At 39.7% G+C, this 21245-nt stretch overlaps 2 protein-coding genes across 6 annotated transcripts in view; one reads left to right on the top strand and one right to left on the bottom strand.

Moving 5' to 3' along the window:
- The window catches only part of DUS4L (dihydrouridine synthase 4 like), a 39376-nt gene extending 27025 nt beyond the window's left edge, over window positions 1-12351 (bottom strand). Inside the window, exons 1-7 of one of the 3 annotated variants that reach the window (XM_074869985.1) lie at window positions 12268-12351; window positions 11446-11580; window positions 11079-11200; window positions 7012-7129; window positions 5418-5540; window positions 4263-4489; window positions 1263-2666 (exon numbers count right to left, since the gene is read on the bottom strand). In XM_074869985.1, the coding sequence (XP_074726086.1) occupies window positions 2419-2666; window positions 4263-4489; window positions 5418-5540; window positions 7012-7129; window positions 11079-11200; window positions 11446-11555 (948 nt within the window). In that variant the 5' untranslated portion in view covers window positions 11556-11580; window positions 12268-12351 and the 3' untranslated portion in view covers window positions 1263-2418. Of the gene's footprint in view, window positions 1-1262; window positions 2667-4249; window positions 4490-5417; window positions 5541-7011; window positions 7130-11078; window positions 11201-11445; window positions 11581-12168; window positions 12189-12267 lie in introns of those variants that run through there. The other 2 variants (XM_074869986.1, XM_074869991.1) reach the window with 2 other exon arrangements.
- The window catches only part of COG5 (component of oligomeric golgi complex 5), a 214829-nt gene continuing 196147 nt past the window's right edge, over window positions 2564-21245 (top strand). The window contains exons 1-5 of one of the 3 annotated variants that reach the window (XM_074869976.1): window positions 2564-2688; window positions 13395-13534; window positions 14551-14608; window positions 18181-18235; window positions 18336-18405. In XM_074869976.1, the coding sequence (XP_074726077.1) occupies window positions 18192-18235; window positions 18336-18405 (114 nt within the window). In that variant the 5' untranslated portion in view covers window positions 2564-2688; window positions 13395-13534; window positions 14551-14608; window positions 18181-18191. Of the gene's footprint in view, window positions 2689-12353; window positions 12464-13394; window positions 13535-14550; window positions 14609-18180; window positions 18236-18335; window positions 18406-21245 lie in introns of those variants that run through there. The other 2 variants (XM_074869975.1, XM_074869977.1) reach the window with 2 other exon arrangements.

Genomic DNA, 21245 nt, shown 5'->3' with positions numbered 1-21245 from the left:
GGCTTTAAGACTCCAATTTTGCAGTTTATTCTATGTAAACACAGAGAAGTATGCTTAGATGCACACAAAATTCAGAAGGGAAGAAGGCATACAATTCATTTCACCCTCAAAAAGGGATGATAAACTTCCACTGACTGTTACGATAATGCATAATTGGCCAGATCAAGCACTCCTTAATTACTAGCAATATTAACAGCAACCTAGGTCTTGTACTTCAGGCAGAAATCTCTATGATTGATCTCACACAGGGACAACAACTGCTGCCTTCAAAATCATCAAGTATTCAGTTCCTAAATAGGTCAAGGTATTTCAAGTCCTCAAGTCCTCTAAAATTCCATTTCCCCACTATTACAAAAAGCAAAAAAAGAAGCAGCCTTGCATTTGTGTTACTTGATTGTAATAAATAACTTTTTCTTCTCTGCTCCTTGTGGCTAATGGGACAGTTCACAGCAAGTAATAGTTGCTTGCCAAATCATAAAAATCTTATGAAAATGTTAACACAGGGCTTGGTTAATACTTTCAAGACTTCCTTTCTTCTACAGCATAGTTATAGTCTTACTTTTTAATTCTGATGCAGGAGGCTGGAGGCATTTTCAGAACTGAGAAAAACTGAATATTGCTCTGCAGTTGGATGAACTTGTACTGCTGAATTTCCAGTCTCAAAATACAATGTCATGCAGTTGGGAAATACAAATTTTTGCTGTAAAACTGGGAGCTCATAAATTACACAATGAATATGACTTGAGGAAAAGTGAGGCATTAGAAAGAGAAGTATTAACTGCAGAAGACATTGCTGGAGTTTTACCTGGAATGCTATACATGATTGTGCTGATCCAATGTCAAGAAAACATTACAATCCAGAAGAGTCAAAAACCATAGTTGTCTGAAAGAATGGAGAACCTATCGCACCAAAAAAAGTTGTAGAGATTGTCTCAATCAGCCTAGGATAGCAAAGCATGTCTGTAGTTTTCCATTTGTTAACACATCAGGAAGGTGACCGTATCAGACGAGTGACGTAGCTTTGCTGTCTTAAATAGCTAATTAGACTTGATGACTCAGGTCATGCCTTTCAAACTTTTGTTTGTATGCCTAAATCAGACATATCTGCTATGAAAAATGATCAAGTCTTATGTCATTGCATTAAAAAAAAACCTGTGAGACTTTAGATATCTAAACAATTAAAAGATTTGGGGAGTAGTATCGAAAGCAACCTCCCCTCTCCCAGGTTGTCATTGTTTATAGTGTAATAAAAATAATTACAATTGTATACAAACCCAAGTAATTTATTTAGAAAATTTAGAACTATTCACTTGAATATTCATAGAAGTATCAGTCAGAAAACTAAGCAATTTCTCGTATGAATTTCTGTGTAAACATATAAAGAAAACAAATTATTTGATTACAAATAATTGTACTGCACAGATTTGTGAAATTTCCCTTGCAGAACAAATGCAGCTGGTGTGTAATGTTATTATCTTGTTCTAATTTTCACTATTTCCCTCCTATACAAAGATTGAAAGCCAAGTGGCTGTCATGCTTTGATAAGCAACATGCTAGCAGGCAGAAAGGACTGCAAGAGCCTCACTGAGAGAATCTGTCAGCTTTTCTTTGACCTACAAAGTTCTGTTTTGGTAGATGACAGGGATTTAATCTTTTATATAATTATTTCACAGTAGATAAACAAAACTGAATTTAGTTAGATTGAACTTTCAAGTCTTGTATTTTAGATTCAGCTAAGTTTGTACTTAGTTTAAACTATCTCTTCATTTTACTATTTCCTTCTTTCTGTCATGGTTTATCTATTCCAGGTTTCTTTTACTATATGAAGTGTGGAATTTTTCTGAGTTGTAAGTAAGTTTAGAAAGTTTTAGTCTGCAAAAGGAACATCTAATTTAAAAGAGGATACTATACTAGGCTTCAAGGCCTCACAGTCTTTAAGACTGAAAAATCTACTCAAATTTAAAAGTACATCTTATGTCAGTTAAAGCAAAAAATTCTGTAATTGCTCCCTTTGTATTCTTTTGGTCTGAAATTCTTGGTATTATTTATAAGTAGTCCTGCTTTTAGAAGGTTTCATGTAAGAAAGGCCCTAGTTTTGCAAATATGTTGCTGTAAGCAATTGTCTGGTGAAAAAGTAAATTAAATTACTGGAGTCTCACAATAATCAATCCTCTGTGTAGTAGCGCATTGTAAATAGAATTCCACCTCTGTGGAATCTGGAGTATCTTCTGAAGTGAAAAATGCTGACATAAAAATACTAAAAATATAAAGTATCACTCTGATCATAATGTTATGCTGTGTTGAAAATACTTCTGCAATGTATGAATGTGACTAAAAAGTAGAAACCCAATTAAAACTTTAACAATGTATCGTCAATTGCAAAATACAAGTTTACACAGAATTAAATACTTTCAGTTATCACACACCATAATGGTCATTCAGATAATCTAGCACTGCTGAGGTACTTGATAAAACATTAAAAACTTTTTTTTCTTGTTTTGAAGTTATCCGTTCCATCATGTACATTAAGTGGTGGTGAAAACATGTAAAAGGAGTTCCATGCTCAAGAGCAATGTCAACCCAGTCCTGGATGCACTGTAAAGGTGTCTCTTCGTATCCTGCAAACATAGCTGGATTTGCTAAGAGTCCTCTAGCCACCATTATACCTTCAAATTGGAAATTAAAGCAGTAAGTTACATTACAGTTTAAATTTGACATTAAATCTTCCTGTGGATTTTGTATAGCACCCCTTAGGACAACCACCCAAAGCTTACAGACAAGTAATGGGAGAACAACAGGGATGAATATTATAGCTATACCAGAGAAATCCATTTAACAATCAAAACCTCAGAGTACCTACGACACCCATCAACATATTTCACTCGATGACGTCTCCTTCCAGAAATTTTGAAATGAACACAGGACACTTTCTTCCCTACTTTTTAAACTGCAATTCAATAGTGTTTTGTTTTTATTTGCTACACATACACAAGCCTGTCTTTTTAACATAAAATTATGATGGAAAGACACAAGAGTAGCAAAATGCTAAATTTAGTAATTTTTAGTGCAACTCAGCTGATTCACTGACCTAGAATTTTCTTCCAGTAAGAGCTCAATGTCTCAATTATATAAATCTCAGGGCTCTCGATCTGCGGTAAATCTTTCTGAACGAGCCTGTGTATTTGCAACTATAATCCCAAATTGTCAGATAAACCCATACAAGTTCTACTGAAATTTTTCTGCGATTAAGGGATTCTGTTTTCACTGTCAACATACAATCTATCACACTTAGTCTCTTCTTAAAAAATAGGATGATCAAATAAGACAAATTTTTTTCATTACTGTGCATGACAGAAAAAACCTGATGGTTTATATTTTTGCTATTGAAGGTGGTCAGCTGGGCTACAAGAACATTCTTTTCTGTTATGTATTTATTTCCTTCCTGCTTTGTATTTGGGGGGAAAGTCAGTGCAGCAGCATGACAGTTTGGTTCAGCTACTTTCTGTTGTTGCTATTAAACACCAATAGTGTCAAAAGAAACCTGCCACATGAACTTTTCCTTATGATACTAGCTACCGGTCTCTGTCCTGTTATTCTCTAGCTGTAAGATCCAAAGTGTGTAGATACAGATCACCTCTTCAAAACATATACTGAACTTCCATATTGTCTTGAAACCATAGACAGTTGCAGGAATCTACTGTGATTAACTGCAGGGCAATCCTTTACCCCAGAATTTTACCACTGAAGGGTAAGACGAGGTAAATACATACAGATCTGAGAGTGCAATGCCTTACTGTGTCCTTGAAGCTAACCATCTTAACTGTTAAGTATCTGGCTTAGTATTTCCTTTTCCTGCCATATTCTTTCTTACTGTAAGAAATCTGCTCCCATATGCAGGAAGCAGAGATTTCCAAGTGGAAGTTTACAGTTCTTTAAAAGATGATCAGCTCCGTAAAGAGATGGAATGAATGTCTGAAGGTCCCCCTGAACTCCACTACTGAGTGATGAGAGAGCATAATTAAGCAAAGAGCTTTTGTAATTTGCCTCGGAAATAATTATTTGTGGCTTTGAATAACAGTGCTCTAGTGCTCTGATGATTACAAGTGATTCTGTTTATGAGTTTGCAAGGCATCTAAAATATCCTCGTTCATTTGTCTCCTCAGATGAAAAGCACTCAAATCATGTCCTACTTACAGCCAAAATAAATACTTTGAAATCTGATTTGTAAGTTTACTTAGAAAATAGAGTATGTTTAATCTTACCATCTGCTCCTGTCAAGTGATGAACATTTTCAGCATCTTTTAAAGTTTTAATGTCTCCATTAGCCACAATAGGTATAGACATGCTTTGTTTAATTATTTTAATTGCATCATAATGTACAGGCTGGTGTCTTTCTTCTACACTTCTCCCGTGTACTGTAATCCATGAAACTCCAGTTGCTTCAGCTTTTTGACACAGGTCAACTGTTCTTTTTAAGTCCTCATGGATCCTAAAATTCCAAGAAATTAAACCATTAGATAGTAAGTTGCCTGAACTCTATAAAAAGTCCCCCTCCATAAGGAGGAGTTACCACAGATTTGTATAAGTAACAGTATCAATAAAGAAAATATTACTGTTGGAAGCTAAAGATTTTTTTAAAATAAAGACATATGAGTTTTAATGTTTTGAAACCACTATTTAATTTAGCATTTCCCAATCATATCACCTCTGAAAAATACATGGTAAATTTTATAGGGATTGAGCAAGGGTGCCGAAAAGATTCTAAAATAAACATCATTATTTTGCATATTTTGTGGAAAAAATTCTGATTTATAATAGTTCCCCTTTCCTGAATGATTGCAAACCAAGTTGAGACTTAGCTGACAAATATGCAAAAGCCACATGGGATGTGTGGACAAATAGCGGATGAAGTGGTACAAAGCAATGCAAAGCAACAGTTTACAGATTTAGCTAGTGATGAAGGGAAGCAGCTGTGGGGACCAGTTCCCGGTTTTGCTACCCTTCACTTTAGAGTCAACAGCAACTGTGGCTTTGGCCTCCAGCAGCTCAGTAAATCCTTGTGGTGATACAGACTATGCATTACTTTTCTTTTATGGAACCCTAGACCTTTTAATTTCTACTTTCATGTCATGTGGATTGCAAGAAAATTCCAGCATCCAGTATATTATCTGGGTAAGTGGTCAAAGGCTGTGCTGGTTCTACTATCTAAGTTTGGGATTACTTGCCCCAGATATTCTTTCACCATCTGAGGTCAAAAAATCCCAGCAGTCTTCACATGTAAGGAAATTATTATAACGTATAATATTACTTTAACAGAATTACATGTATTATAGTATAACTACTACACTAACATGTTTCTTTAAAAAAATTAAAAGGATTCTTCCATGTACCACAAACAGCACTTAAGTTAAACCTACCTTATTTTAATAGATACTGAAAATCTAGGGTTGTCAATCTGATTCCGTACATGTCTCACCATATCTTGAACTAGCTCTGGTTTATTTATTAAGCAAGCACCATAACCTTCTGACATTGCCCATCTTTAAAAGAAAAAGAACATTTGTGTTTTACATTTGAAAAATGCAGATCAATTTCAGTCAAACACATCAGTTTCTTTCCTTAAGACCTTTAGAATGTGTGGTTGAGTAAACAGAGATAGTACTGGCTGTAGATCGATGATTTGTTTGCAGTTTGACACCAGCTTTTAGATCCTGATTCAGTCTCCACTGTGCTGTTAGAACTTTGGAGAAGTTACTAATCTCTTCCAGTTCAATTTTCTGTATACAAAATGGACTCACAAGGAAGATAAATTAACATTTAATCAACAATGGTTTAGGTCATACATAAAATAAGTAGTTTGATGTTTCCCCTTCCATTAGGTCATGGATTTTTCTGAACAGAAAATGACTCTAGATTGAAAAGGAAGATTTTTGGTTTTGGTTTGGGTTTTTTTTTCAGTAATATTCTGTTTTCCCTCAACTGCAAAACACTTTACTTTGATTGGCAGGAAATAACCTTTGTTTCCACTTAACAGCAGCAGGTTTTTTCTTAAACAATTTTTCTTATAAAGGCAGATTAAGTGCACAAAGTTTTGTTGTTTTGAAGACAGAATGCACAAGAAACAAAGGATTCAAATGTAAGCATGTAATTTTGGCCTAAAAGGAAGTTACAGTTTGGTATATGTAACTGTAGTTAGCTTAGGAAAAAAATATACTTCCATTCTCAAGTCTCAGATCTCTCCAGAAAGTTTTCTCAGGTACTATAATTTTAAGTCAAGACAACCTAATTAGAACAGACAAATTAAGTATTTTCACCGTAGTATTATCTTTTGCTTTCCTACATTTACTTTTGAGGTCTTCACTTAGAAAAAGACTGCCTGACAAGCATGTAATAAATTGTTCTCAATTGAACCAGTTAGCAAGAATCTTCATTTTTGCATTATTACTCTGTTTCACTGTCAAGACAAAATCTTTATCAATTTATGTGAGAAGATCACTAATTCACTGTACTTATGAACTTAATAAAAGATGGAAGAAATTCTTTTCAGCACTTCCTGAATAATATAATCTGTATAATTATACTTTAGAGACTATCCTTCACTTGCAGAAGTCTGAGACATGAGGGACTTGTCTGGTTATTCTGGGAATTGCCACATCATTTCTCAAAACATTCTCCAAATTATTTGCAGTAAGCTCTTTTTGGTAATGCATATTTAACAGCTGTTGAAAAGGGATGGACATTTCACTTCTGAGCCAACACTCAATATCTTAGAAATGAAAAAAGGCAAGTTGGCAAATACACCTGGTTTTCCCTGTCTCACCATGGTGACAGGCATCTCAGAACATTCAGAACAGTGTCCTGCCACACAGACATTTCTGACAGGTTAAAAAGCTGTTTCTCTCCTGAAGTTTATTTTAAAGTTAGGACAGAAATTAACATGAAAACACAGACCAGTATTCTTTATTCTCAAATTATTTCATCATTATTTCATCAGCTTTTTCAAAACCTTACCTCTGAGGACAGCCACAGTTCAGGTCTATTCCATCTGCAAAAGGGCAGACGATACGGGCAGCATCACACAAAACCTGTGCTTCTTTAGCAGCAAACTGAACGATCAATGGATGATCACCTACTCCAATGAAAAGATATTTAGAGATTTAAAAAAAGAAGAAATTCTAAATATTGAATTTTTTTTGTATATTGAAAAGCTGTCTGGCCATGGTCCTGGACAACCGGCTCTAGGTGACCCTGCTTGAGCAGGTGGGCTGGATAACACAACCTACAGAGGTCCTCCCAAACTCAACTATCTTGTGATTCTGTGAGCCCTAGATCACAAAAAAAAAAGGTAGCTGACCAGTGGTTACTAAATGAATATGTCTATCAAGAGAGGAGGAAATTCAGACATACATATGTGTCCTGGATGGTTGTTGGCTCAACATAGACTTTTTCTGACTGAAATTGGTCAGATGCTTCTCTTTCACAAAGATGATATACAAAACTAAGTATTCTCTATTTTTCAGCAGCCTTCATGCTTCCCCTCCCAGCCTGCCCCTTCTTGGCTGCATGCTGCCCCTTTGCTGTGCTGACATGGCTGGCTGTCTTGCCAAGTGGGAAACTTGCTTACAGAACCAACCCTTCAGAAAGGAGCTAAACAACCCACAAGCTTTGCCCTTCTTTACCCCAGTCCATCTTTTTCCTCTTCTGTGCCAGCGTGGCTGGTTTTTATCCACTATGCAATATGCAGGGTTGGAATGAGAACACAGGGGCAGAGGCAGCTTTAGCAGCTTTGTCTCAAGTGGGAAAACAAAGTGTCAGTGCTCCTCAACTTGGGTCTGTTGAACTACTTGTGATTTACTAAGCCCCTGCAGAGAGCCAGATGGTCATTTGGAACATGCTCTCCTCTTTTACAGCTACTGCATTACATTAAAGGCATCTAAAAATATCTCGGTCTTAGCACTCGCTTTCCATATAAACAATTGCTGCAGTTAAGAGGAAGGGAGATATCTAAGCACTGATGGAAGGAGACGATCCAACAAATGCACACAGCAAGTGCACTTCTGGTACTGAAAAGACCACAAGTGCTTCTGAAGGTTTTTCTATTTTAGTGGAAAATAACTAGTTCTTGAAGTAGCAGAGCTTAAGTCAGAGAGGGCAGCAGTACCCTCTCAATCAAGCTGAGACACTTCTAGAAGTTACGTAAAAATCCAGCAAGTAAAAAAAATCCCTTGCATATTTTCAAAACAGTGTCCATTTTAAGACAGTGGTCTACCAAAGTTATTTATATTATTGCAGTTAATACTTTGGAATAATCCCACACTCCTAATTTTTGATTGAGCATTAAGTAACAAAAATACAGAGTCTAGCCATATTAAATTTTTTAGCAGCAGCCACAAAGACCTACTTCTATTTTAGAAATACACAACAAAGAAATGTCAATGCCAAAGTGATAAAGGGAACTAACACTTAAGGGCTAACAGGATAGCAATTATTTAGCTGAAACAACATATTTTAAGTCATTGTGTAAGGGGATCTGCTACAGAGAAGTTCCTGACAAGACCAAAGACTTGCTGCCCGAAGCAACTTAAACCTGAACTGGCTTTGTGGTTTGGAGAAACGCTGAGGGTCCAGGGGGCATGTGCAAGAGACAGAGGTGAAAAGTTCAACAGTGAGGTAGAGGACTGACTTCATCTCTGAGACCCCGGCCCAGGACCACCAGGAGACACTGGAGGCGCAACCAGTAGGAGACCAGAGCGGAGCATATGGAAATGACTTCTTAGAACTCATTATAATAAAACCCGCCTTTTCAGAGAAAGATTATGAATATGTATAGCCGTTTTTGAAACTATCATGACTATGTAACACTTCGTTGTATAAAGCCAAGACAAATTACCACGGTGGGGCTTGTGGTGGAGAGATCCCCCATGTGCCTCAGCGCTGAATAAAGATACCTACTTTACAACCTTACAGGTTGTGGAGTCGTGGTTCCGCAAGTCAAAAGAAGATGGAAAACAGAAATTGCAACTGTAGGCTCCAAACCTACTCTGCTAATTAGAAGACAAAATCCCCAAACAGCCAGGAAGTTAAACATAAAACCACAGTAAAATTTCACAACCTGTTGTGGAGCTACTTGTTAAAAGCATAAATGCTAATAATGTAAATACTGTAATATTGGCAAAGGTGTCTGCGGCAGAATGTTTTAGAGGGCTATAAAATTAAGGCCAGCATGGAAGAGGTGAATAGGGAAAAGATATTGTTTACAACCCTAGAACATTTCATTTTGTACCCCTTGTTATCAGGCAGCAAAGTTACAGCATAAAGGAGAGTTTCCTCTTTCCCCATCCTTGCACCCTTCAGAATATACTACCTATCTGACCCGTGGAACTTCAATGCCACAGGACATTGTGTAGATCAGAAGTGTAAATAAGTTCAAAGGGAACAAACTAGTGGCTCTGTGGACCTTTGAGCCATATATATTGTCAGTTATATTCTTACTCATTTATTTTTACACACAAAGAATTATTCATGCTTTTTTAGAAGTTGAATTCCACTAGTAGGAGAGTCTACCTGTGCTTCCCAATGTGACGTTTCTCTGTCACCGCTGTTCTGTTTGAATAATGCGCCACAGTAAACAGCCAGTGCTAAAATAATGAAATATACTTCCCCTGCTATTATATATTCACTTATGAAACCACCAATTCAGTGGTCTGAATAGATTAAATCGCCATACTTCACAGATCCTACACACCAATCTGACTAGCACGTTAGCAGTGCTCTCTTCATTCCTCCAGTTGCAGCCTATGCTTGTGTGTTCCTTGTTACACTCTTCTACTGCAGCCACTTCATGCCAGCGGATCTGATTCGTTACTGTCACCTCTTCCCACATATTTCATACCACTTTTCTCTTTTGATTTACAGCTAGGACTCTGTACAACTACTTATACCCCTTCTTTTTGTATGTGTTCTGGTTATGTTTCTATACCATGCCTAAAGCCTTGCTTCTCCCCACCAACCCTAGCCATGCTTCAACTTTCTGGTCTTTTCTTGCCTTCTTGCTCTTTTTTATCACCATCTCAATATCTCAAGGAGACCATCAACAGCCCTTTCCACTCCAGGTAATTTGAAACCCTGCTTCAGTATCAGTCCTTGATTCCACCATATCAGTGTCTGGTCTATTTTTTTTTCACATTCAGCAACCCTATTATTTTTTTTAGAGACTAGAAAATTTTTCCTGGCAATGAGTGAAGTGTTCATCTCTGAAACACACAAGAAACAGCAATTGCTGGGAAAAGAATCTTACTACCATCTCGTACTGGGTCTGGCTGGGATGGAGTTAAACCAATATTGATAATGCACCAGTGTTTTGGCTATTGCTGTACAGTACTTGCAGTGTCAAAACTTTCTCTTTTTCTCACTCTACCTCCCCCTGCCCCAAGCAAAGAAATTGGGAGTAGACACAGCTGGGAGAGCTGACCCAAACTGGCCCAAGGAATATTCCATACTGTATAACATCAAGCTCAGGAATAAAACTGGAGTGGTAGGGGAAGAAGAAAGTGGGTTGGGACATGGAAATTGTGTTCCAGGATGGCCACTGCTTGGAGACGGGCTGGGCATTGGTCTGCTGGTGTGGAGTGGGAAGTGATTGCCTTTGCATCACTTGGTTTTTTCTCCTTCTTTCCTTCACTTATTAAGCTGACTTTATCTTGATCCATGAGTTCTTCTTGCTTTTGCTCTTCCCATTCTCTCCCTGTACTGCTGGCAGAGTGGAGACGGAATGAGTGAGTAGCTGTGTGGGTACACAGCTGCCGGCCAGCTATGTGTGGTCAACCCACCACACATCTGAATCAGTTTGCAGGCCCTGATTTCAGGTGGAGACAAGGTTTTCCACTATTTAATTTGACACACTATTACAGGAATGTGCTTACTCTCACCTAGAATATTTTTATGGTTTTACAATCAATCAGATATAACAAAACTGTTAACGGAGGTCAAGTTGTGTGACAGACTTCATTCACTTGGCCAATTTGGTTTATCACCACATAAAACATTCTGACAAGACAATGGTTTCTTAAAAAAAATACCTTTGTTTGTTGTAAATTCACTGTCTCTAGCTTTTGCAGATCTCACAAAATCAGCTGCCACTATCATTGGTGTGTAGCACAAATCGCAACTGTATTTCCTAACCAAGGTTCTGAAAGCCAACCTGCAGACACATGAAAATTAAGAGATAAATAGTAAAGTAATTTTTCTGATTAGCTATTCTAAAATGCTGTTCTGACATGCAGTACTTTGGGGATGTCCGAGCATAATCATAAGATAAAACATGTCCCATGTCTATCTCCATCTTAAATAAAGGAGAAAAAAGGTAATCATCCCTGTTTTTACAGTCAAGATAAACTTCCTCAGAGAAAATACACTGAAAATATAATTGACATGACAGTTACTTACTTTGAATAGCGGACCATAGGGGCACATATTTTTACAACTTGCCCAGAATGAAACAAATCCATGGGATCTTTTAGTTGGCATTGTTTAGTTTCTATGATGTCACCAATCATGTATAATTAACAATTCTTTTAGCATCTGAAAAAACAAACAGTGTTCGTGTGTAAGTAATTCAGCTATTTCTCATACGCCATGCAGCAAAGCATTAGAGCTTAAACTGGACTTGCTCTTTGGTAAAGCATCACGCAAGAAGTCTGTCACTGACACAGCATCAGAACAAGCCTTCTGCCACCACCAGCTATGACCACCGGCCCTGCGCCCGGCGTCCCGCTGTAATTTATAGTACCCTCGTCGTAACACCCTCGTGTTTTCATTCCTTGCGGCACAGACCGTTCAGGGTGGGAAGGAGGTTTCCAGCCCAGCCCCGCAGCGCAGGCCCGGCTCCGAGGCCGGTCTCGGGGGGTCAGGGCAGCCCCTGCCCTGCCCCACAGGCCTTACGCTGAAAGTCTCCCCCCACGTCCAGCGAGCACCGCCCCTGCTTCAGCCTAGGCCCGGCGTCTCTCGTCCTCCCGCTCCAGCTCCCTCCGCCTCCCCCCGCACGGCGGGGGCTGCGGCCCGACCACCCCGGCCTGCGCTAGCTCCCGCGCGGCGGTGCCTGCCGGGTGCCGGGGGCGCGGGCCCGAGGAGCGCCGCGCTGCCGCTGCCGCCGCCGCCGCCCCGGCCCACCCGGCTGCCGCCGCCCCTCCTTGCGGCCAGGCCCGCTGCTGGTCCCCGCCGGGCTCCCGGATCGCTGCCGGCCCCCGCCCGGCCCGGTCCCGCGCTCACCACGTGCGCGAGCGCCCCGCCGCCAACGCCGCCCGCCCGCGGGGCGGCCCCGTTCCGTCGCGCTCCTTCGCCATCATCGCCGCGCGCCGCCGCCCGGGAGTGACGCGCGGGCTCCCGGCACCTGCCAGCATGGAGGAGGCGGGGGCGGGCGGCGGCGCGGCCCCGGCCCCGGCCCTCGCTGAGCTGCTGGCGGACGGTGAGGCGCGGCCGTTGGCGGCGGGGCGGGCGGGGACGCGCCGCTCGCTCGACGCGGGCGAGGGGCAGCGCCAGACTGTGACCCCGCCGGCGGGGCCACGTCGCGGGTCGCCGGCGGCCCTGAGAAGACGGAGGGTCTTTGGCAAGGGCTGGGCGGGCAGAGCCAGGGAGGAGGTGCCGGTGAACCCCTGTGCTGTCAAGTCACGGAAAGTTTCGGCGCCCGAGGGACGGCAGGCGCTGGGGACTGCCGCTGAGCCTCCCCCTCCTCGGGGAGGGCAGCTCCCGCCGCTGGCGGGGGGTCCTGGTGGCGCGGTCCGGCGAGGCGGCGTGTTCACCTGTGGTCGGTTGCTCCTAAAGGGGGAAAAAAAAAAAAGGGCACTGAAAGGGGGGAGACGAAGGTGCTTGGTAATACCAGCGTGCGCTGCCTGCAAACTCGGAACTTGATCCAGAGTCATCACTGCAGTATCATTTCTTATTTTAGTATTTACAGCAAATACCGCTGTAAGAGTCTGTGATGATTTCATGAAGTTGTTCTCATGCCACTTCGATCCTCAGTGATTTGAAGGTGGCTGGTGTGTGTTTGATTATGGTACAACCTCAACGGCCTCACTCTGCTTACACTGTAAAGTTTGAAGAAGAAGATATGGATACTTTTTAGTGTATTCTACTCAAGAAGAGGCTGTGGTGAATAAAGGAACATGTGTCTTTTTCACCATTTACACCCCACGCCACTCCCCTCAGTCATCAGCTCCAAACTTGTTTCTCTTGATTGTGGTCTCTTCTCAAATCAGTGTCTCGTGTATATTATGCAATGTAGCGAACATATGCTGTTACATTTGTAGAATGTGAAAGTCAGAGAAGTGTATGCTTTAGGTCCATAAATATTATTAAACTGTTTTGAAGTATGAAGGTAAAATCTAAATCTTTTTCAGAATGTTATGCTGACTTCTTCAGAGAAGACTTTGATGTGAAAGCTTACACTTCCCAGTCTATCCATCAGGCTGTGATAGCTGAGCAACTGGCAAAACTTGCCCAAGGTATCAGTCAGTTGGATAAGGAGCTTCATTTACAAGTAAGTTTAAAGCATACCTGTTATTCTGGAGTGGTTGATACAAAGTAGTCAAAAGTTTAGTAATCTTAAGATCTTGTTGCTTCTGAAATTGCCCAGTGTATTCTGCAAGCAGTAACTAAAGGTACAGCTTGCAGCAAAATGAGTTGTGAATCTGACACTTAACTCGTCAAGCCCACACTTAATGCTCCTACCAAGAAGCCACATACTGCTTTGCTTTCAGTTCCTGCAGCCAATCTCTGTATGGATGGAGGTTCCACTCTTCCTTGTAAGGATGTTCCCTGACTCCAAATGATCATGTCAGGTATCAGAAACTCTGGCCTGTGTTTTGTGATGACAACTGTGATAAGATAGGGAATGGTTTAACTTGCACCTTTTCACCCTGTGCTGGAGAGTAGCCTTGGCTCTAAGGCTTACCTTTAGCTGGGCGAATATAAGCTATGTTAACACACCTCCACACCTTTAGAAGGGCTTTTGAGTTTGGATAGTAGAAGGCTTTTTGGTAAAATCTATGCAGACACCACAAATCCACAGTGGACCTTGCAGTGAGAACTCATGCTAATTTTGTGTGTAGTTTCAGAACCTGCTTCCTCCCACTCCCTGCCCCAATTAGTAAATTCTTTGGGAACTAGTTTCTAAATGTTGTAAATAGAAAAGAAACTATTTAAAATGTGAATATACGTTATTACTGTGTTATTAATAAGCTTACCTTTACAATTACTATTATATATGAGGGAGTGTTGAAATGTGATTACTCTGCTGGCTTTAATTAAGATGTCAGCTACGCTGCAGTCACTGACCCTCTCTTCGTTCTGAGCTTGTCGCTTCTGTGAATTAAAATGTGCTCTGAAATCCCTTTCATCTTTAAGGTGTGGCTGCTTTTTCCTGTGTCTGCCTAAGGTAGATGTGATGATATTTTAAGGCCTAATGTAGGAATGATGATGATGATATATTAATATTCCTTTCAGGCACATGTACCCATTTTTCTGAGTTGATTTCTCTACTCTGTTTCTTTTAAGGTTGTTGCAAGACATGAAGACCTATTGGCCCAAGCAACTGGAATTGAATCCCTGGAAGGTAAATACTGTTGTATTTTGCTTGCTAATTCTTATGATGGAGGAAGCACTTTTAATATCTGTGCAGGGAACATCGTTTGCTGCCAACTTTGGCCCCTAATGTTAAGCTTCCAAGGAGTAACATATGGCAGCTTTTTTTTGATGTCAGTAGATGGAGCTCCAGGGAGAAGATTTGGCTGATACTTCTCTGGCATAAATGCTTTGTAGGAAAATGTATTTTGGTAGTCAGTTCTGAGCAACTTTAGCAATTAAGTCTTTTTGAACTTTTAATATATTTTTCTAAATAAGCCTAATTTTGTTGCAACGTTAGCTGGTACCTGTTGCTGTAAGTACCAAGTTTGTGCATATGCACGTGTTACATCGTTTGCAAATCTTTAACCAAAGAGGCTTTAACACATAATCTTAATTGCACTGAGATATTTTTTTCTTAGTAAGGGACTACTAAGTTAAATACATACCTTTGTGTTATTCCACTGTTTGGGAACTACTCCGTTGCCATGAGACCCCGCCTGGAGTACTGTGTTCAGCTCTGGGTCCCCCAACATAAGAAGGACATGGACCTGCTTGAGAGGATCCAGAGGAGGGACATGAAGATGATCAGGGTGCTGGAGCACCTCCACTATGAGGACAGGCTGAGAGAGTTGGAGTTGTTCAGCCCGGAGAAGAGAAGGGGAGACTCAGGGAGTATAGTGATAGGATGAGGGGTAATGAGTTTTAAACTGAAAGAGGGTACATTTAGATTAGATGTAAGGAAGAAGTTCTTCACTGTGAGGGTGGTGAGACACTGGAATAGGTCACCCAGAGAAGCTGTGGCTGCCCCCTCCCTGGAAGTCTTCAAGGCCAGGTTGGACGGGGCTTTGAGCAACCTGCTCTAGTGGAAGGTGTCCCTGCCCATGGCAGGGGGGTTGGAACTAGATGATCTTTAAGGTCCCTTCCAACCCAAACCATTCTATGACTCTATGATTTTAACATAAACTGCTGACTTTCAAAGGCCTTATTTAGGAGCCATTGAATCTATACAGAAAAATGGTTGCAGTATATTGTTCTTGTGCCAGGAAGTCATTAGACCTGCCATTTGTCACTTGCTGGGAACCTGATATGGTTTTGTTTTTTTTTTTTTGTGCAGAAAAATATTTACCTCTATAACATGCTAATTTGCGTATACTGTGGGATCCAAGCATATCCTCTTTTCCCCTTCTGTTTTGTGACTTGCTAAGTAATTTTTCTTTGTTCCTTCTTCTGCTTCCAGATTTTGACATAACCAGAGAGTTTCTGGTTACTGACAGTTATAGTATCTTCTTAGTCTTTGGAACTTGTTCAATCCAGTATTCGATTGTTAGCCTATGCATATAGCTACAACAATAAAGAACTGCCTATTTAATCTAGCAATGGTAGCCCCTGAATAGCTTTTTAAACAGTTGGAAAATTAAGCATAGGAAGACTGGAATCTATGTTCATCCTCCAAATAAGAAGTAGATAGGATTCTGTCATCAGTCTTGTGATTGATATATACATCCCAGTCACGATCTTCAGCAATTTGTGCTCAGTGGAATTGTGTTTTCTGAAATCATGGTTGTTTCTGAAGGCATTCCTTCCTAAAATTGCTCTGAGGAAAGAATGAAGTACTTCAAAACAACTGTTCAGTTATAAAACATTTCTATAAGGCAGATGTACTAATTATGCATGTTTTACAGCTAATAACACAAAGTAAAAATAAAATCTATTTCACCTTAAATTTGTTGAAATGTCTCCATTTACTTAGGGTTATGCTCTTTAAGAGGCCTTTTCTGTGTGTGAGAGAAGGAGAAGCATGTAGAGGTTCTAATCCTGAAAAGCATTTGATACTTCAGACTGACGTTTCTACTGATGTCTCCAGTTGTCAGGAAAAACAAAAGTCTATGCACACAAAGATGATGTTTTAAGTTTTGCAAAACTTTCTCATCTCTTCCCTGCTTGTGTGACACGTGATATATGGTCACTGTAGAGAAACACTGAGTCAGGATTCATAAGAAAAAGAAAAGATGGATGTCAGCAGAAATTTTGACTACAAAGTAAGAAATGCATAGCTCTTGGTATGTTTATCAAGAAAGTTAGTAAGTGAAGATTATGGAACTCATTCACAAGGATGCACAATCATTAGGATGTGCAAAAGTGAATCTCATGAAACGTTTCAAATTGATATACTCAGCTTGTAGAGTCCTTTCTTTTTTAGGTCCACGCACTTTTTTAATGGTACACTCATCTGGTGTACATACTCTTTTCTATCTGTAAGTAGCTCAAGACAGGCTAAATAGTATCATCCCCTATCTTATACAGCAGATGGGGAGGGTAGATTGCCATTTCACCCATCCTAATTCTGCCTTCTGGCAAGAGGAGTGCTATATGCTTTATAGCAATGTCACAGCCATAGATGTAGCAATGTTATGCTGCTGGCCCTCCCCCATTATTGCAATGTAGCATAGAAAATTCAGCTTATTTTGCCAACTTTTCACTGTATCTCATATCTTCATCCTCTGGTGCGTGAGAATTGCATGCCTACCATTCCATGTATAAATGTCAGAGAATGCCCAAGTCTGTCCCCAAGCCAAGTTAATAATTCTGAAATATGGAGAAGATAGGAGTTTGAATATTTATACAAAATATGTGAGAAACGGTCCTAGTACAGGACAAGCTGAACAAAACTATTAGCAGTAGTTCTATTAATCTTCCATCTTACTGTATCATATTGCAGTTTTATCCAATTTGATGATGACATGCTTGTAAACAGGGCTTTACAAAAACTTATGTTTGGGAATGCTAACAATAACTGGAACAAAAATAATTTCATCGGCCTGGGTTTGTATAACTTAATTAAATTCTCAGCAGGCTGATTCCATATTGCAAAAAATGACTGCTACCCTTGACTACTTTGCAATTTAACAAGAAAAGAACAAACATGCTTGTGGGCTTTCTTTGTACTGCTTTGCCAAACTAATCTGGAACAAACATGATTAGGGTAGTTTGCTCTGTTTGTAATCTAAATTAGATGACCTCACAACATTGATACTTCTTGCTAAAGATGCTTATGCACGGGAAGAAAACCTTGAAATAGAATTGGTTATCTTCTCAGTCCTCTTTGTCTGTTGTTTTCTGTGAAGTGTCTAGTTACTATGTTAAATAAATAGTGTTAAATAGGTTACGCCATTTTTGTATATCATGTTCAGGTGTTCGTACCAGGTTATAAGCCTTTGAACAGCAGTCCTGATCATCATTCTCTTAGAAAGCAACATCTACTCTAAATATTATTTGAAACTTAACATATGATGGATTTCAGAGTGGTATTTCTTCTGTAGGTTTGTGTTCTCTACCAATAAATTTTCTGTAACATTCAGTAAGCGACCTATTACCTGCTCAGTTTATTTCCAAATATGCTGTGTTTTTTTATTAATTTCAATCTGTTTGAATGCTTTGTTATAAAGGGGGAAATTGTTTTTTTTTTATGCTAAAGTAGTCTGCAGTAGTTACTATGATTTGAAGAGTAGTTCTTTCTATAATTGACAGGTGTTCCGTGTAAAAAATCTGCTTATTTTGCAGGTGTCCTCCAAATGATGCAGACTAGAATTGGTGCTCTACAAAGTACTGTTGATAGGTATGCTGTTCATTATGTAATTAGAAAGTATACATTCTTAATTGTTCTATCATATTATTTATTAATACCGCTATAAATAAAATTCTCTTCTTATTTTTAGAATTAGAGTCAAAATTGTTGACCCCTACAACAAAATAGTGTCTCGCACAGCTCAGCTAGCAAAACTTCAAGTAAGTTGTATTAAAAATGTATTTAAAAAAACCTCTTTCAAATGTGTCTTATTTCCCAGTTGTCAGACATGGGTGGGATTTTCATTCTCCACTAGCCTTTAGTTCATTGTCAGTATTTCTCAATGAAAATCAGTATTTGTGTGTCTCTTCATGAGCTACTGAGAAGTGCTTTGTATTGCAAAGTAGAAAACTGACCTTTGCACTAGCTAAGTCAGTTTTTAAGACATGGAGGGAAGACGGAAGGGTTATCTTGAGTTCAGATTACTTAAATTCTCATTATTGTTTATGTAATTTTGGTATTTAATGTTATGGTGCCATTTTGTAGAAGATGCTTGTCTCCTCTAAGTCAGTGCACGCTTGGCTGCAGTTTAGTAAAGAGCTTGGGAATTAGTTCTTTCAAAATAGTCAAGATGCAACTTATGGAGCCAGTTGTGGTTTTGTAGTTTTATAAGCCCAGGTACATAGTTGTCCGTGTCTTTTGTAAATGGAGTTTACAGAAGAATGTAGGTCTCTGTTAGAGGATAGCAGGTGGGAGAGAGCTTATCACAATGATGGTGAGGTAGGTGTCAAACACTTCCATTGTTAATTTTACAATAGTTGAAAACTGTTCCATAGATCTTCAGGAGTCATTTAGCTGCATTCTATTCAGTTTATGGTTTGAAAAGCAACTTAACTCCAAATCCACAAGTGTTTAATGAGTTATTGTTGGAACTATTTGTCTTTGCAAGTTTACCTTAGCTTTGCAGAACTAAAAACTTTTTTAGTAGCTGAAATCTGAGCTGTGGATGTACACTCAAGTAGATTGCCATCTGCGGGTGACTGCTGTTATACAGTAGAGTAGATGAAGCTGCAAACTGTCATGCAGTTTCTAGTCTGGGGGCTCGTGGAGCAGCTGCAATACTCTCTTGTTGAACTTCTAGTATTTTCTACCTTATTTCAGTAGCAGTGAAGTTCAGCACGAAGCTCTTAATGCTCTGTTCAGCCAGTTTGTCCAGCTGCTTCTCCTGTTCTTTTCAGCTGGGCACTGGGCAAAACCTGTAACTTCCATGTGGCAGGTTAGGTGCAGCTGTGGAAAGGGTTGCAGGAATTTGGGGCTAAAGATGAAGATCATTTCTGCCCTGACCTTACAAAAGGTCAAACTGCAAAAGGACGTCTGAGAACAATGAGTCCCTGAACTTAGGAAATATTTCTTGGGTGCTCTTTGCTTTCTCTTTGCTGTAGCAGGGTTACATGGATTTTTCCTGTGGTGTGAAAGCAGTATCCGTCCAAGGTCAGCATTACTCAGCCTGTGCCAGGGAATTTGTAATATCTGGCTTTTCTTGGCTGTAAGTCAGAAAAAAGAGGTGCAGGATAAGGGGAGCTTGCTAGGCTACCCTTCCTAGCATCCAAATCCACTTACTTACCTCAGCGTAGAAGGAGGAATCATGATTCCAGCTTCTCTGCCAGAGAGAGTCCATCCTTGGAACGAGAGCTGCCGTCCCTCTTGTGTTGGTGGACACATAGCAAGTGCTTTATATTGTACTATACTGCTGGGAAGAGTTGAGGGTCAGGACAACTGAATTACGAAGTGAAGCTAGACTTATGGAGAGTTGAGTCAATAGGCCTCTGAAATCTCAACCCTTCTGCCTCCCCAGGATGCACTGCTGCGGTGTCTCTTTACCTGGCTGACTTGTTTGTTCAGGAAAGAAGGGCAACAGCACAGCAAACAGTTCACTTCCTGGCAGTGACAGGGCTTATGACATGAAATTGCTCCCAAATGCAAGACTAGTGACACTTTCAAACTTGCTAGTTTTATCAGTTGATGTACAGTTGGTAGAATAAGTAGGAAAAGGTAGATGACTGATAAAAGAGGTTGTTTTCTGTCAAAATCTGTGGGGTTGGCAGGTATGTTTTGCTGAACTGTGTGGTGTTTAAGGGCCTCTTGTGCTCATGATGGTATGATTTTATGCTTCTCCATTGATTGCTGTGGGACTACTCACAAACTGAAGGGATATTTGACTTGCATAAAGCTGGATTTTGCCATCCTTAATTGTTTTTAATATAGTCTGGCTTTTTCATAAACATTCTCACTGCAAATTCATTGTCAAGCTTCAAATCTAGTCCTGAATTCTAAATCTCTGCTGTGTGCTTGTTTATATTACGTCTTGCTCTGCTATTAGAGCTTCATGGCATCCCAAGGAAGCAGCAGACTCACAAAGCTTACTTCCTACTTTAAATGATACTGTCTTCTTCTGAGTCTTTCCATAGTGGATCACAAGCTAAGTGGGAATAGTTAACAGGTGAAATATGTAGACAGAGAGTTTGTCCTTCAGAGGGTTATTTTCTGTGGAGCTCTGTTTAACCAAGTGTTTCTACATGTTCTTTTAAATTTCAGATATTTCAGTGTTTAAAAACCTTTATAATAGCCAAATTTTTAAAACCTTTTTTTTTTTAAAAAAAAATCTGTATTTTTAAAGTTATTCTCTCTTTAAAATATTCACCAGTAGCAGATTTTATCCTGATGCTACCGTAACTAAATAGTAAATGTAGTCTGAAGACAGTGGACTGTCTCATTTTTCTTCAGGCTTCTGTTATATATACATACAATTGCATTATGATCTGGCAGATATATGCAGTTGCATATGTGAGCTATGCACTGGCACATTTTCAAGTGGTCGTCTATAATTAAGTCTTCTTTCAATAATTTCTTAAAATTAAGTTGAGATTAAAAGTAAGAGGCTTTTTGATTGCTCGAATTGTAGCAATAATGCCTTAGTGTTGATATCAAAGAATTCTGTCTTAGTGTTGATATATTGCTTTAAATTTCAGGAGATAACTAACATGTAATCTCCAGAAAAATC

The sequence above is a fragment of the Strix uralensis genome, chromosome 5, assembly GCF_047716275.1.
Source record: "Strix uralensis isolate ZFMK-TIS-50842 chromosome 5, bStrUra1, whole genome shotgun sequence".
In the NCBI taxonomy this organism is placed as follows: domain Eukaryota; kingdom Metazoa; phylum Chordata; class Aves; order Strigiformes; family Strigidae; genus Strix; species Strix uralensis.
The sequence above is the reverse complement of the archived record's forward strand: the minus strand, read 5'-3'. Positions and strand labels throughout refer to the sequence as shown.